This window comes from Oncorhynchus mykiss, chromosome 25 (assembly GCF_057628025.1).
Source record: "Oncorhynchus mykiss isolate SJ-2025 chromosome 25, ASM5762802v1, whole genome shotgun sequence".
NCBI lineage: Eukaryota > Metazoa > Chordata > Actinopteri > Salmoniformes > Salmonidae > Oncorhynchus > Oncorhynchus mykiss.
The window spans coordinates 82,461,135-82,478,243 of record NC_143046.1 but is presented as its reverse complement, the minus strand read 5'-3'; the positions used below and the strand labels follow the sequence as shown (position 1 = coordinate 82,478,243).

The 17,109-nt window shown below is 39.0% G+C and overlaps 1 protein-coding gene across 1 annotated transcript in view; it reads right to left on the bottom strand.

Moving 5' to 3' along the window:
* LOC110504238 (nesprin-1) overlaps nucleotides 1-16,348 on the bottom strand; it is a 180,891-nt gene extending 164,543 nt beyond the window's left edge. The window contains exons 1-2 of the mRNA XM_090221294.1: nucleotides 15,702-16,348; nucleotides 13,338-13,832 (exon numbers count right to left, since the gene is read on the bottom strand). Of these exons, the coding sequence (XP_090077420.1) occupies nucleotides 13,338-13,404 (67 nt within the window). The 5' untranslated portion in view covers nucleotides 13,405-13,832; nucleotides 15,702-16,348. The remainder of the gene's footprint in view (nucleotides 1-13,337; nucleotides 13,833-15,701) is intronic.
* Between the last annotated feature and the right edge of the window lie 761 nt (nucleotides 16,349-17,109).

Sequence of the window (17,109 nt, the reverse complement as noted above, 5' to 3'; positions counted from 1 at the left end):
ACTATACATGTCAGCTACTACAAAAACTAAAATGACTAACACTTAACAAAGAGCTGCAGTTCGTATCGGAATGGGTAGCAAGGAATATGTTAGTCCTTAATATTTCCAAAACTAAAAGCATTCTATTTGGGATAAATCATTCACTAAACCCTAAACCTCAACTACATCTCGTAATGAATAATGTAGAAGTTGAGGTGACTAAACTGCTTGGTGTAACCCTGGATTGTAAACTGTCATGGTCAAAACATATTGATACAACAGTTGCTAAGAGTCTGCCCATAATAAAGCACTGCTCTGCCTTCTTAACAACACTATCAACAAGGCAGGTCCTACAGGCCCTAGTTTGGTCGCACCTAGACTACTGTTCAGCCGTGTGGTCAGTTGCCACAAAGAGGGATTTAGGAAAATTGCAGTTGAATGCTGATATACCGAGCTGACTGTACCGAGCTGTCTGTTTAAATGACTTGCAAACAGCTGTGCATTCCCCACCAAAGGTCTCTTCACAGTCCCCAAGTCCAGAACAGACTATGGGAGGCGCACAGTACTACATAGAGCCATGACTACATGGAACTGTATTCCACATCAAGTAACTGATGCAAGCAGTAGAATCAGACTTTTAAAAAACAATGGAACAGTAAAGCGTTCCTTATGGAACAGTAAAACGCAAACACAGTGAAAATACAGTGAATGGCGCATATTATTAAAAAGGTATTGTTGGATATTATTCATCCTAATCAGACATGGTTTTTAACATGGATGATACATTGGAGATAATATAAGACAAGTACTAGAAACAATAGAACACTATGACAAATCAGGGAAACTAGGCCTGGTATTCATAGCTGACTTTGAATGGGCATTTGATAAAGTACTGTACGACTGGAGTTTATATATAAATGCCTGGAATATATCAATTTGGGCAAATCTCTTATATTCTGGGTTAAAGTTATGTATAGTAACCCTATGTGTAAAATAGTAAATAATGGCTACTTCTCAGAAAGTTTTAAACTGTCAAGAGGAGTTAAACAAGGTTGTCCACTCTCGGCATATCTATTTATTATTGCCAATGAAATGTTAGCTGTTAAAATCAGATCCAACAATAATATTAAGTGGTCCAAAATCCAGGGCTTTAAAACAAAGGCGTCATTGTACGCTAATGATTCATGTTTTCTTTCAAATCCACAATTTGGATCCCTCCCCAACCTCATAGAGGATCTAGACAATTTTTTAAACCTCTCTGGATTACAACCAAATTATGACAAGTTAATTAATTATATTGTGTATTGGATCACAAAAAAAGACATATCTTACATTATCGTGTAGTTTACCAGTAAAATAGTCTGACGGGGATGTGAACATACTCGGTATACATATCCTGAAAGAAATAAATGATCTCACTCCAATATATTTCAATAGAAAGTTGGCAAAAATAGATACGATCTTGCTACCATGGAAAGGAAAATACCTGTCTACTTGTTGAAAAATCACCCTGATTAACTCTTTAGTCATACCCCAGTTTACCTATTTGCGTATGGTCTTGCCTACACCTAGCGACCTGTTTTTTAAATTATATGAGCAAAGAATATACCATTTTATTTGGAATGTCAAGCCAGACTAAATGAAAAGGGCCTATATCTATAATGAAAATTAATTTGGGGGGGGGGGGGGGGGGGCAGAAATGATTAAATATTTTAGTATTAGACAAAGGCTTCAATCTTACAAACGTTATACTTAAATTCGAACTGGTTCTCTAGCAAATAAATAAGAATGTCTCATCCTATGTTCAAGAATGGCCCTTTTCCCTTTATTCACATTACATCCCCTCGCTTTCGGTTATTTGCAAAATAAATCATCTCCAAAATATTGTAATTTTTTTATCAAGCCATAGAAAGTTGGTTGCAATTTCAGTTGAATCCACCAGAAAATACAGAACAAATAATATACTAAACACTGTGGTTAAACTCAAGTACACTAATTGATTAAAAAAAACATTATTTTTTTATCAATTAGTGTGTAAAATATATAATAAATAGGACTGGTGGAGTGATGTCACACATGCAGCTAACAAAAATATATGGAAATATCTGTTCTACCCCAAAATTACAACCAACTGATTGCAGCATTACCGCAAAAATGGAAGAGGCAAGTGGAAGAGGAAAAAAGTAAGGAACTTGTCTGTCGGCCCTGCATTATAGACCAAAATTGGTTAAAGAAATATGTTGATAAATCAAAAAATATTTCCGTTTCATTTAAGGACCAAAAAATTGACCACTGCGCAATATAGATTGCAAAATAGTTTGATGTACCGATTCCATGGCACAAGGTTTAAGAACTGATACGCAACACAATCATTAGTTGTTCATTAGTTTACTCCAATTAGGGGAGGGGTGGTAGGGTTAGCGGAAAATTATAAAGGAGATATATTTTTAAAAGATATGTATATACTGTATATATATATATATAAAATGTTTTTCTGCCAGACAAAGCTCTGCTGATAGCCAGGTGTAGCAGTCACAAGATGTTGGTACTGCTGTTGGGACAGCTTTATGTAGGCCTTAACAGTTTGTGGGCACCGTTTGTCACCGTTATAGTGAAATTAATGTATTGTTTAGTGTTGTGTTGTGTAGTGGCTTTGCTGGCATGGATTCCACTTATTATTGTTTTTGCCCCACCAAGATTTACATGCTAAAAATCTCCACTGTTCTAACAAATATGAGGGGCTAAAATATTCTGAATAGAAATTCAGGAAAAGAGAAAGGAGTAGCAAACAGATGCAAAGAGGAGCCACATCTTGTGTCACTTCCGTAAATCTAGCTTACATGAATAGGGTTGTTCACTGTTGAGTTGACCTGTCAAATACTCAAGCGTTCCAGTGGATGTCAAACATATACCAACTGTTTGGTAAGATGTACACACACTAGGTTGTCATTGGCTGAACGTGGTAAGCTTTACCTTACATTGAGCCAGGTTGGCACATGCCCAGTTCAAGCTTGGGCATGCCTAAGTAAAGAGTTTGAGAGTAAGGTTTCAACACAAACACACATGCACACACGGGCACTGAAACATGCACGCTCACACACACATGCACACACGGGCACTGAAACATGCACGCTCACACACACATGCACTGAAACATGCACGCTCACACACACATGCACACACGGGCACTGAAACATGCACGCTCACACACACATGCACACACGGGCACTGAAACATGCACGCTCACACACACATGCACACACGGGCCTTTAATAACATTTTAATGTTCAGTCACCATCACGTTTTTCTCAAGGATGATGATTTATTCACAAAAATGAATTAATAAAAATACCAAACCTTGCACCTTACATCTCAGCAACTACACTGTCCTGTATAGTTTAAGACAGAATCTCTCTCTAAAAATGTTGTGATGATTACATTACCCTCCACTCAAATGGCAGGTGTTCTGGCCTATTGGCACTCATCGCTTCAACATTTGACAAAGATTAGAAATAGCTAAAGTTGACACCCAGGAAAACATCCTCTTAAAGAGCAGGAAGTTGGTTATCGGAAAGTTGTGGCACAGCCACACACATGTTTCATAGCACAGTAACTATGGTAACAAGCTACACACACACAACGAATAGATATAGAAATAGACAGAAGTGGTACAAACACACAGAGATGTTTCATAACACAGTAACTATGGTAACGAGCCACACACACATCCGCCTACCATCAGAGTGACAAAACATCCACAAGTGGTGCAGGTTACGAGCTGAAATTCGGTCCCAATTCACTCCCTACGCCTTCCCCTTTCCCCTAACCCAGAACACTTTGATGTTTGCAGACCTGTGAGTTCCATCACTACACTGCTTTTGACCCTTCAGATCTGCAAACATCCAAGGTGTTGGGGCCAAGGGGAAGGGTGGGAAGATAATTGGGACCACAGACTCTCAATTCAGGGATGAATTTACAATTTCTATGGACAAAACTCCCACAGGTGAAGGTGCAAGCTGAAAATCTAGACTCTCAATTCAGGGATGGCCCCTATCAGAGGATGGTGGTGATGACCTGATGCCATTGTGACAGGGGAGGACACCAACGGAAAGACTGTATCCTGTATTGATCTGTTCTCTGTCCTAGGATAGACTTCCATTTCAGCGAGCAGAAACATTTCTCAGTTGAAGATTGGCTTTGATACACTCTTAAAAATAAGGGTTCCAGTTAGAACCAAATAAGGTTCTTCAGAGCGATGCCATAGGGGAACCATTTGAGGTTCTCTGAAGAACCTTAAAAGGGATGGTTCTTTGAAGAACCACACACACTCATCACCTTATTTTATGGAAATAAGGTGTTGAGCCTTATTTGCATATTTCCCAGGGTGCCCTTTGAGTTACCAGTACCACCCATGACTATGCTTGTTAGTGACAAAGACATGGTTGGTGCATTCATAAATGTTTAGTCCTGTGGCCTTCACCAAATGAGATCCTAAGTGATTGTGTTATCATTCAAATGAAATTCTTTAAGACAATACAGTACATTATTTCATAAGGCCTTATTTTGTGGGCCTAGTTCAGCGTATCCCAGAGTTGGTCCTCAGGACCCCAAGGGGTGAACGTGGGGTTTTTGCCCTAACAATACAGAGCTGATTCAAATGATCAAAGCTGGATGATTAGTTAACCATTTGAATCAGCTGTGTAGTGCTAGGGCAAAGAACAACATGTGCACTCCTTGGAGGACCGAGTTTGGGAAACCGTGGCCAAGTTTTACCCTGATACAGTGACGAGAAACTCATGGTTTTACAGGCCATATCAGGTCTGCAAGTCACATTATGCTGGCTTACAAAGTGATGTGTAATATCAAACATTTGGAATTTTACCCTGCATTAAAAATAACTGTCAAGATTGGAAAGACTACCTAAATGAGACTACCTAAAGACTACCTAAATGAGACAACCTAAAGACTACCTAAATGAGACTACCTAAAGACTACCTAAAGACTACCTAAATGAGACTACCTAAAGACTACCTAAATGAGACTACCTAAAGACTACCTAAATGAGACTACCTAAAGACTACCTAAATGAGACTACCTAAAGACTACCTAAATGAGACTACCTAAAGACTACCTAAAGACTACCTAAATGAGACTACCTAAAGACTACCTAAATGAGACTACCTAAAGACTACCTAAATGAGACTACCTAAATGAGACTACCTAAAGACTACCTAAATGAGACTACCTAAATGAGACTACCTAAAGACTACCTAAATGAGACTACCTAAAGACTACCTAAATGAGACTACCTAAAGACTACCTAAATGAGACTACCTAAAGACTACCTAAAGACTACCTAAATGAGACTACCTAAAGACTACCTAAATGAGACTACCTAAAGACTACCTAAATGAGACTACCTAAATGAGACTACCTAAAGACGACCTAAATGAGACTACCTAAATGAGACTACCTAAAGACTACCTAAATGAGACTACCTAAATGAGACTACCTAAAGACTACCTAAATGAGACTACCTAAATGAGACTACCTAAAGACGACCTAAATGAGACTACCTAAAGACTACCTAAATGAGACTACCTAAAGACTACCTAAATGAGACTACCTAAATGAGACTACCTAAAGACTACCTAAATGAGACTACCTAAAGACTACCTAAATGAGACTACCTAAATGAGACTACCTAAAGACTACCTAAATGAGACTAACTTACGCAGATGAACTGGAACAACCATTCCAGTAATGGGTGAAATAAGTCCAAGTAACAGATTGGATCAGTTTAGTAAAATGTATCTTATTTATATTTGAGTAGCATAAGATTAATGACTCAATCAATGTACATGCAAAAACATAGATATTGAAACAAACGATTCTAAAAATCAACCTGCAATAGAGCGTGCTGAGAAATATGATAATGACAGATGGGCGGGGTTTTGGTTCAACTCTGGTTATTAACACCAACACTGAGGTTATTCTACACCACTGTAATTAATTTATTCTACACCACCAGTGTTAATTTAACTATTTAGAGTGTTAATTTAAATCTTTAATCAACACTCAAAATGTTACACTGAAAAATCAACATTAGGCAACACTGGCCAATTTGCTGTGTGATATGAAAGAGACACGTCTGCAGGCTTTCATACATTTCAAGAACCTTTTAGAATTCTGAAGAACCGTAGATGACACAACAATAACCTTTTAGAATTCTGAAGAACCGTAGATGACACAACAATAACCTTTTAGAATTCTGAAGAACCGTAGATGACACAAGAACCTTTTAGAATTCTGAAGAACCGTAGATGACACAAGAACCTTTTAGAATTCTGAAGAACCGTAGATGACACAACAATAACCTTTTAGAATTCTGAAGAACCGTAGATGACACAACAATAACCTTTTAGAATTCTGAAGAACCGTAGATGACACAAGAACCTTTTAGAATTCTGAAGAACCGTAGATGACACAACAATAACCTTTTAGAATTCTGAAGAACCGTAGATGACACAACAATAACCTTTTAGAATTCTGAAGAACCGTATATGACACAACAAGAATCTTTTAGAATTCTGAAGAACCGTAGATGACACAACAAGAACCTTTTAGAATTCTGAAGAACCGTAGATGACACAACAAGAACCTTTTAGAATTCTGAATAACCGTAGATGACACAACAAGAACCTTTTAGAATTCTGAAGAACCGTAGATGACACAACAAGAACCTTTTAGAATTCTGAAGAACCGTAGATGACACAAGAACCTTTTAGAATTCTGAAGAACCGTAGATGACACAAGAACCTTTTAGAATTCTGAAGAACAGTAGATGACACAACAAGAACCTTTTAGAATTCTGAAGAACCGTAGATGACACAAGAACCTTTTAGAATTCTGAAGAACCGTAGATGACACAACAAGAACCTTTTAGAATTCTGAAGAACCGTAGATGACACAACAATAACCTTTTAGAATTCTGAAGAACCGTAGATGACACAACAATAACCTTTTAGAATTCTGAAGAACCGTAGATGACACAAGAACCTTTTAGAATTCTGAAGAACCGTAGATGACACAACAAGAACCTTTTAGAATTCTGAAGAACCGTAGATGACACAACAATAACCTTTTAGAATTCTGAAGAACCGTAGATGACACAAGAACCTTTTAGAATTCTGAAGAACCATAGATGACACAACAAGAACCTTTTAGAATTCTGAAGAACCGTAGATGACACAACAATAACCTTTTAGAATTCTGAAGAACCGTAGATGACACAACAAGAACCCTCCACCCCCCACTTAACTATTTATCGAGCAAGAGTTCTCCAAAGAACTTTAAGAGCAGAGGAGGAACCATATTAAGAACCTTCAACCGACGCAGCAGAGCTAAATTAGGATTATTCTTGATTCATGTCATTTCGGACCTACAAACACTTGCACTTAAGCATGTAACAACAACAACACAGTAACAACAAAACAAACTCCTACAAACTGTATTTAATGCTGATCATTAAGTTCAGATAACAAATAGTAATAGGAAGCTATGATTGCTCCATTGCAGCAAGTGTTGGGCTCCATGGCAACCAAAGTGTGAGATGCCTGACAACCGTATCACTTTCCCAAGTAGCATTGCTCTACTTCTTGAAAACAAGACAGTGACTAAGAATAACTTATTTTTATATACTGAACTATATAAAAATATGAAAAAAAGATGTAAAGTGTTGGTCCCATGTTTCATGATCCCAGAAATGGTCCATACGCACAAAAAGCTTATTTCTCTCAAATTTGGTGCACAAATTAGTTTACATCCATGTTAGTGAGCATTTCTTCTTTGCCAAGATAATCTATCCACCTGACAGGTGTGACATATCAAGAAGCTTATTAAACAGCATGATCATTACACAGATGCACCTTGTGCTGGGGGCAATAAAAGGCCACTATAAAATGTGCAGTTTCACACAACACAATGGCACAGATATCTCAAGTTTTGAGGGAGCGTGTAATTGACATGCTGACTGCGGGAATGTCCACCAAAGCTGTTGCCAGAGAATTCAATGTTAATTTCTCTACCATAAGCCACCTCCAACATCCTTTTAAATAATTTGGCAGTTCGTCCAACCGGCCTCAAAACGTCAGACCACGTCAGCCCAGGACCTCCACATCCGGCTTCTTCACCTGCGGGATCCTCTGAGACCAGCCACCCGGACAGCTGATGAAACTGACAAGTATTTACAGTGCCTTGCGAAAGTATTCGGCCCCCTTGAACTTTGCGACCTTTTGCCACATTTCAGGCTTCAAACATAAAGATATAAAACTGTATTTTTTGTGAAGAATCAACAACAAGTGGAACACAATCATGAAGTGGAACGACATTTATTGGATATTTCAAACTTTTTAAACAAATCAAAAACTGAAGAATTGGGCGTGCAAAATTATTCAGCCCCTTTACTTTCAGTGCAGCAAACTCTCTCCAGAAGTTCAGTGAGGATCTCTGAATGATCCAATGTTGACCTAAATGACTAATGATGATAAATACAATCCACCTGTGTGTAATCAAGTCTCCGTATAAATGCACCTGCACTGTGATAGTCTCAGAGGTCCGTTAAAAGCGCAGAGAGCATCATGAAGAACAAGGAACACACCAGGCAGGTCCGAGATACTGTTGTGAAGAAGTTTAAAGCCGGATTTTGATACAAAAAGATTTCCCAAGCTTTAAACATCCCAAGGAGCACTGTGCAAGCGATAATATTGAAATGGAAGGAGTATCAGACCACTGCAAATCTAACAAGACCTGGCCGTCCCTCTAAACTTTCAGCTCATACAAGGAGAAGACTGATCAGAGATGCAGCCAAGAGGCCCATGATCACTCTGGATGAACTGCAGAGATCTACAGCTGAGGTGGGAGACTCTGTCCATAGGACAACAATCAGTCGTATATTGCACAAATCTGACCTTTATGGAAGAGTGGCAAGAAGAAAGCCATTTCTTAAAGATATCCATAAAAAGTGTCGTTTAAAGTTTGCCACAAGCCACCTGGGAGACACACCAAACATGTGGAAGAAGGTGCTCTGGTCAGATGAAACCAAAATTGAACTTTTTGGCAGCAATGCAAAACGTTATGTTTGGTGTAAAAGCAACACAGCTCATCACCCTGAACGCAGCATCCCCACTGTCAAACATGGTGGTGGCAGCATCATGGTTTGGGCCTGCTTTTCTTCAGCAGGGACAGGGAAGATGGTTAAAATTGATGGGAAGATGGATGGAGCCAAATACAGGACCATTCTGGAAGAAAACCTGATGGAGTCTGCAAAAGACCTGAGACTGGGACGGAGATTTGTCTTCCAACAAGACAATGATCCAAAACATAAAGCAAAATCTACAATGGAATGGTTCAAAAATAAACATATCCAGGTGTTAGAATGGCCAAGTCAAAGTCCAGACCTGAATCCAATCGAGAATCTGTGGAAAGAACTGAAAACTGCTGTTCACAAATGCTCTCCATCCAACCTCACTGAGCTTGAGCTGTTTTGCAAGGAGGAATGGGAAAAAATGTCAGTCTCTCGATGTGCAAAACTGATAGAGACATACCCCAAGCGACTTACAGCTGTAATCGCAGCAAAAGGTGGCGCTACAAAGTATTAACTTAAGGGGGCTGAATAATTTTGCACGCCCAATTTTTCAGTTTTTGATTTGTTAAAAAAGTTTGAAATATCCAATAAATGTCGTTCCACTTCATGATTGTGTCCCACTTGTTGTTGATTCTTCACAAAAAAAATACAGTTTTATATCTTTATGTTTGAAGCCTGAAATGTGGCAAAAGGTCGCAAAGTTCAAGGGGGCCGAATACTTTCGCAAGGCACTGTATGTCTGTAATAAAGCCTTTTTTTGTGGGGAATAGCTCATTCTGATTGGCTGGGCCTGGCTCCCCGGTGGGTGGGCCTTGCTCCAAAATGGGTGGGCCAATGCGCTCCTGCCCAGTCATGTGAAATCCATAGATTAGGGCCTAATGAATTTATCTAAATTGACTGATGTACTTATATGAACTGTAGCTCAGTAGAATCATGGAAATTGTTGCATGTTGCGTTTATATTTTTGTTCAGTATACATAGTGAGGAAGTGTCGTGAACATTTTGTGTGGTTTAGAGCAAACAGGATATGGTGTTTTATATCAATGTCACCAACCATGTGTAATATATGGCTCTGGAAACCAACTGCCACATTTCTGAGAATACATTCTTATTGCACTATATTATTGCACTATATATATATATATTTTTAAACATTTATCTAGGGACAAACTACAACAATGCTTCTCTTTGTAGCTCGATGACCACTCCTTCTATTGCAGGAATTCTCTAAATGCACCTCATCAGTTACCTTAATGAAATTATAAACTATTTTAACTTTAGTTCCCAAAAAGACTACAACAACAAGAAAACACAAGAGGTTCCTTATTCACTGTTTTTGGATGAATGAATAGGGGTCATTCTCTGCAATGTAATAAGACTGCCATCGCCTTTCCCCCAGGCAGCACTTCAGTGGCAGTGCACACAAGGCCATTACAAACAAGACATTGTTTTCTGGGTGATTTGAAAAGTCATAGTCAATTGATCAATAATAAATATTACTCTTAGCAAAAAAAAGCATATTTAATTTACAATCTGTAGGAGCTATGTGAAAAATCACAGCACAATTGGAACATGTATGGCAATTAGAAGTCAAAACTGGATAGATAGATGGGAGGGGTTGAGGGTAGCTGAAGGGTGGGACTAAAGACAAATATATTAAAAAATATAACTAACTTAAAATACACTGTGTCCACAAAATGTATATAGTATGTATAAGATGGACATAGAAGCCTAAGTGTTGTTGTCCATTAGTTTATTCCAATTAGGGGAGGGGTGGTAGGGTTAGTGGAAAATAATAGAGAAGGAAGACATTTAAAAATATATATTTAAAATAATATACACTACCGTTCAAAAGTTTGGGGTCACTTAGAAATTTCCTTGTTTTTGAAAGAAAAGCATTTTTTTTGTCCATTAAAATAACATAAAATTCATCAGAAATCCAGACATGCGGACACATAGACAAGGTATTGAACAAACTCCAGACATGCGGACACATAGCCAAGGTATTGAACAAACTCCAGACATGCGGACACATAGCCAAGGTATTGAACAAACTCCAGACATGTGGGCACAGAGCCAAGGTATTGAACAAACTCCAGACATGCGGACACATAGCCAAGGTATTGAACAAACTCCAGACATGTGGGCACATAGCCAAGGTATTGAACAAACTCCAGACATGTGGGCACATAGACAAGGTATTGAACAAACTCCAGACATGCGGACACATAGCCAAGGTATTGAACAAACTCCAGACATGCGGACACATAGACAAGGTATTGAACAAACTCCAGACATGCGGACACATAGACAAGGTATTGAACAAACTCCAGACATGCGGACACATAGCCAAGGTATTGAACAAACTCCAGACATGCGGACACATAGCCAAGGTATTGAACAAACTCCAGACATGCGGACACATAGACAAGGTATTGAACAAACTCCAGACATGCGGACACATAGCCAAGGTATTGAACAAACTCCAGACATGCGGACACATAGACAAGGTATTGAACAAACTCCAGACATGCGGACACATAGCCAAGGTATTGAACAAACTCCAGACATGTGGGCACAGAGCCAAGGTATTGAACAAACTCCAGACATGTGGGCACATAGCCAAGGTATTGAACAAACTCCAGACATGCGGACACATAGACAAGGTATTGAACAAACTCCAGACATGTGGGCACATAGACAAGGTATTGAACAAACTCCAGACATGTGGGCACAGAGCCAAGGTATTGAACAAACTCCAGACATGTGGGCACATAGCCAAGGTATTGAACAAACTCCAGACATGCGGACACATAGACAAGGTATTGAACAAACTCCAGACATGCGGACACATAGCCAAGGTATTGAACAAACTCCAGACATGCGGACACATAGACAAGGTATTGAACAAACTCCAGACATGTGGGCACATAGACAAGGTATTGAACAAACTCCAGACATGCGGACACATAGCCAAGGTATTGAACAAACTCCAGACATGCGGACACATAGACAAGGTATTGAACAAACTCCAGACATGCGGACACATAGACAAGGTATTGAACAAACTCCAGACATGCGGACACATAGCCAAGGTATTGAACAAACTCCAGACATGCGGACACATAGCCAAGGTATTGAACAAACTCCAGACATGCGGACACATAGACAAGGTATTGAACAAACTCCAGACATGCGGACACATAGCCAAGGTATTGAACAAACTCCAGACATGCGGACACATAGACAAGGTATTGAACAAACTCCAGACATGCGGACACATAGCCAAGGTATTGAACAAACTCCAGACATGTGGGCACAGAGCCAAGGTATTGAACAAACTCCAGACATGTGGGCACATAGCCAAGGTATTGAACAAACTCCAGACATGCGGACACATAGACAAGGTATTGAACAAACTCCAGACATGTGGGCACATAGACAAGGTATTGAACAAACTCCAGACATGTGGGCACAGAGCCAAGGTATTGAACAAACTCCAGACATGTGGGCACATAGCCAAGGTATTGAACAAACTCCAGACATGCGGACACATAGACAAGGTATTGAACAAACTCCAGACATGCGGACACATAGCCAAGGTATTGAACAAACTCCAGACATGCGGACACATAGACAAGGTATTGAACAAACTCCAGACATGTGGGCACATAGACAAGGTATTGAACAAACTCCAGACATGTGGGCACAGAGCCAAGGTATTGAACAAACTCCAGACATGTGGGCACATAGCCAAGGTATTGAACAAACTCCAGACATGCGGACACATAGCCAAGGTATTGAACAAACTCCAGACATGCGGACACAGAGCCAAGGTATTGAACAAACTCCAGACATGCGGACACATAGCCAAGGTATTGAACAAACTCCAGACATGTGGGCACATAGACAAGGTATTGAACAAACTCCAGACATGTGGGCACAGAGCCAAGGTATTGAACAAACTCCAGACATGTGGGCACATAGCCAAGGTATTGAATCAGAATAATAGCAAGGCGGCACAGCATACATACAGTACATATACAGAAGGTTTGTCTAAAATTGCATCCTATACCCTATATAGTGGACTATGTTTGGTCAGAGCTCTGGCCAAATGTAAAGTAGTGCACTATGTAAGCCAGGGAATAGGGTGCCATTTCGTACGCATCCAAGGTATCAGTACCCCAATAGAACCCAATTGAATGAGATCTACCTTGCAGTTTTTGCATCACGTTGGCAATGTCCTTGGGGTTTCTTCCGGACTTCCATGGTGAGGCCATGTCGTTTCTCTGCTACTGGACTGGATCACAGTATACACTGATGCAGACGAGACAACACGTTACTTTTCTGAGAAGGGCAACACTCATGCCCCTCCTCTCCTCTGACTGTGTATCTCTCTGTCTCTATGTATGTCTCTTTGTGTCTCGGTCTCTCTCGCTGTCTTATCTCTCCCTCTGTCTCTCTCTCTGTCTCTCTTAGTCTCCGTCTTTCTTTCTTTCTTTCTTTCACTCTCTCTCTGTCTCTGTCTCTCTCTCTCTCTCTCTGTCTCTCTCTCTCTGTCTCTCTCTCTCTCTCTCTCTCTCTGTCTCTCTCTCTCTCTCTCTCTCTCTCTCTCTCTCTCTCAAGCAGCAGAGGGGTCCACTCGAATCTCAGGTTTCAGATAGGGGGATGAGCAGTTCTGCTACCCAGTCGTCCTTCCATTCAATATCTAGAGAGGAGAGAGACGACAGGTGTGCCAGTCAGTGTGTTTTTCTTTAAAAGTGACAGCTACAGCACCTTCTGAAAGTATTCGCACTCCTTGACGTTTTTCCACATTTGGTTGTGTTACAGCCTGAATTTAACATTGTGTGTCACTGTCCTACACATAATAACCCACAATGTCAAAGTGGAATTATGTTTTTGAAAATGTGTACAAATGAATTAAAAATGAAAAGCTGAAATGTCTTGAGTCAATAAATATTCAACCCCTTTGTTATGGCAAGCCTAAATAAGTTCTGGAGTAAAGATTTGTATAACAAGTCACATAAAACGCTTCATGGACTCACTCTGTGTGCATTTATAGTGCTTAACATGATTTGTGAACGACTACTTCATATCAGTACCCCACAATTATCTGTAAGGTCCCTCAGTTGAGCACTGAATTTCAAACACACATTCAACCACAAATACCGTGGAGGTTTTCCAATGCCTCGCAAAGAAGGGCACCTATTGGTTGATAGATAAAATAAAAAAGCAGACATTGAATATCCCTTTGAGCATGGTGAAGTTCTTAATTACACTTTGTAAAACAGTTACAAAGTTGAATGGCTGTGATAGGAGAAAACTGAGGATGGATGAACAACATTGTAGTTACTCCACAATACTAACCTAAATGACAGAGTGAAAAGAAGGAAGCCTGTACAGAATAAAAATATTCAACAAAAAAGCATCATGTTTGCAACAAGGAACTACAGTAGAACTGCAACAAATATGGCAAAGAAATTAACTTTTTGTCCTGAATACAAAGTGTAATGTTTGGGGAAAATCCAACACAACACATCACTGAGTACCACTCTTCATATTTTCAAGCATGGTGGTGGCTGCAACATGTTATGGGTATGCTTGTCATGGGTAAGGACTATAGAGCTAAGCACAGGCAAAATCCTAGAGGAAATCCTGGTTCAGTCTGCTTTCCAACAAACAGGACAACAGGACAATCGGCTGGACAATAACCTAAAACACAAAACCAAATATACACTGGAGTTACTTACCAAGACGACATTGAATGTTCCTGAGTGGCCTAGTTACAGTTTAGACCTAAATCGGCTTGAAAATCTATGGCAATACTTGAAAATGGCTGTCTAGCAATGATCAACAACCAACTTGACAGAGCTTGAAGAATTTTAAAAAGAATAATGGGCAAATGTTGCACAATTCAGGTGTGCAAAGTTCTTATAGACTTCCCCAGAAAGACTCACAGCTGTAATCACTGCCAAAGGCGACTCTACTAAGTATTGACTCAGGGGTGTGAATACTTATTGCTTTATCTTGGCTAGGTCACAGTTGTAAATGAGAACTTGTTCTCAACTGGCCTACCTGGTTAAATAAAGGTGAAAATAAAAACTTACAAACTTAAACTTATGTAAATTTGATATTTCTGTATTTCATTTTCAATACATTTGCAAAACATTTCTAAAAACATGTTTTCACTTTGTCATTATAGGTATTGTGTTTAGATGGGTGAGAAAATAAATCTGTAAAAATATCATCTATTTTGAATTCAGGCTGTAATACAACTAAATGGGGAATAAGTCATGGGGTATGAATACTTTCTGAAGGCTCTGTCAAGCATGTACTATTAGATGAATATCAAATAAACAAATTAGCAATACATAGCTCAGAAGCCTTTATAATTGTGCTTAAAATGCATTATTACCAAAAATCCCTAGTGCATACAGTATAAATGAAATAGGACCGAAATCATGCCATCAGAAAATACTACGAAAAAGTGACATGAAGTCTACTGTAAGCCTAAATGGTAAAAAAATTATAATTTGAGACGCACTTTAAACAACAAAAACTTTGCATAGTCACTCACTTCAATGTAGGCTCTATTAGAAGTTATTGTCTCGCGTTGTTGCATCCATTAGATGGCTATACGAGAAATATGCCTTCCCTCATTTGGTGAAATAACAAAACAAAAAAAGGAACATAGACTACGCAGTTGTAGTACTAGTAACACATTAATAAAACAAATTGATGTATCTAGTCAAATAAATGTAACTAAGAAACGTTGCACTAAATACAGTGTTCAACCGTTTTTTACCACTAGGCTCAATTCTGCAGCCAATCCTGCAGCCTCAACTTTAGGCAGGAAGTGTATGTTTTACTATGCTGCCAATGGTCACAATCAAACGTTGTAGCGGTCTCCCAAGAGTTTGTAGCAATAGTTTTGAATGTGCAACATTGTAGAAATATTAGATACACTTTCAGTTCCTTGTAGTTTATTGTTATAAAAAAAAAGTGATAATCTGATCCTCGCGCTAAAGTTACGCTTTCCGCGCCATGTCGAATTGGAACCTTCCTTCCCACTGGGCACAGACATCAATTCAATTTATATCCCTCGTTGGTATATAAATTACGTCGAAACAACTTTGACTCAACCAATGTCTGCACAGTGGGTTTCCTTTACAGTTTATTGACATTCTATTGGTGTCCAGTGATGATGCCTGTGAATGTGTCAGTGTGTGTGTGGATGTCACAAAAATAGGGTGTAGTTTGAAACATGTTATTGCTTCATTCAACCATTGGCATGTGTACATTGACATGTATACATTTTCTTATGCACATTCTTTTGCAACAAATATGTTAGTCATGTACTGTTTGTATCATCTAATACTTTCAGCTTTAGCTTCTCTTTCCCACAAATAGATGTTTCATGAGCATATGTTTTTTTTAAATGTAAATATGTCTATATATTGTCTATATATTGTCTATAATATGTCTATATATTGTCTATATATATATGTCTATCATTGGACTTCACTGCCATCTTCTGGTTCCTTGAAGTAATGTATAGTTTGTCCTCCTTACTGTATGGGTCTACAGTAGGTCTGTCAAATTAAAACAAATCACATTTTATTTGTCACATGCCCCGAATACAACAGGTGTAGTAGACCTTACAGTGAAACGCTTATTTACAAGCCCTTTAACCAACAATGCGGTTATAAGAAAAAAAAGAAGAAATACAAATTAGAAATGTAACTAATAATTAAGGAGCAACAATAAACAATAAATAGCAGTAGTGTGGCTATATACAGGGTGTTCCTGTACAGAGTCAATGTACGTGGGCACAGTGCTAACTACACAGTGTGTCTTGCTGGGCCAAGTAATTAGCTACAATATACTTTTATTCAGCGATGTCTATTTGACATCTAGATTCCAGGCAACCACTTCATATCAGCAATTCAGTGACAGCGCCCATAGATTATTGCAGCCTACATGGG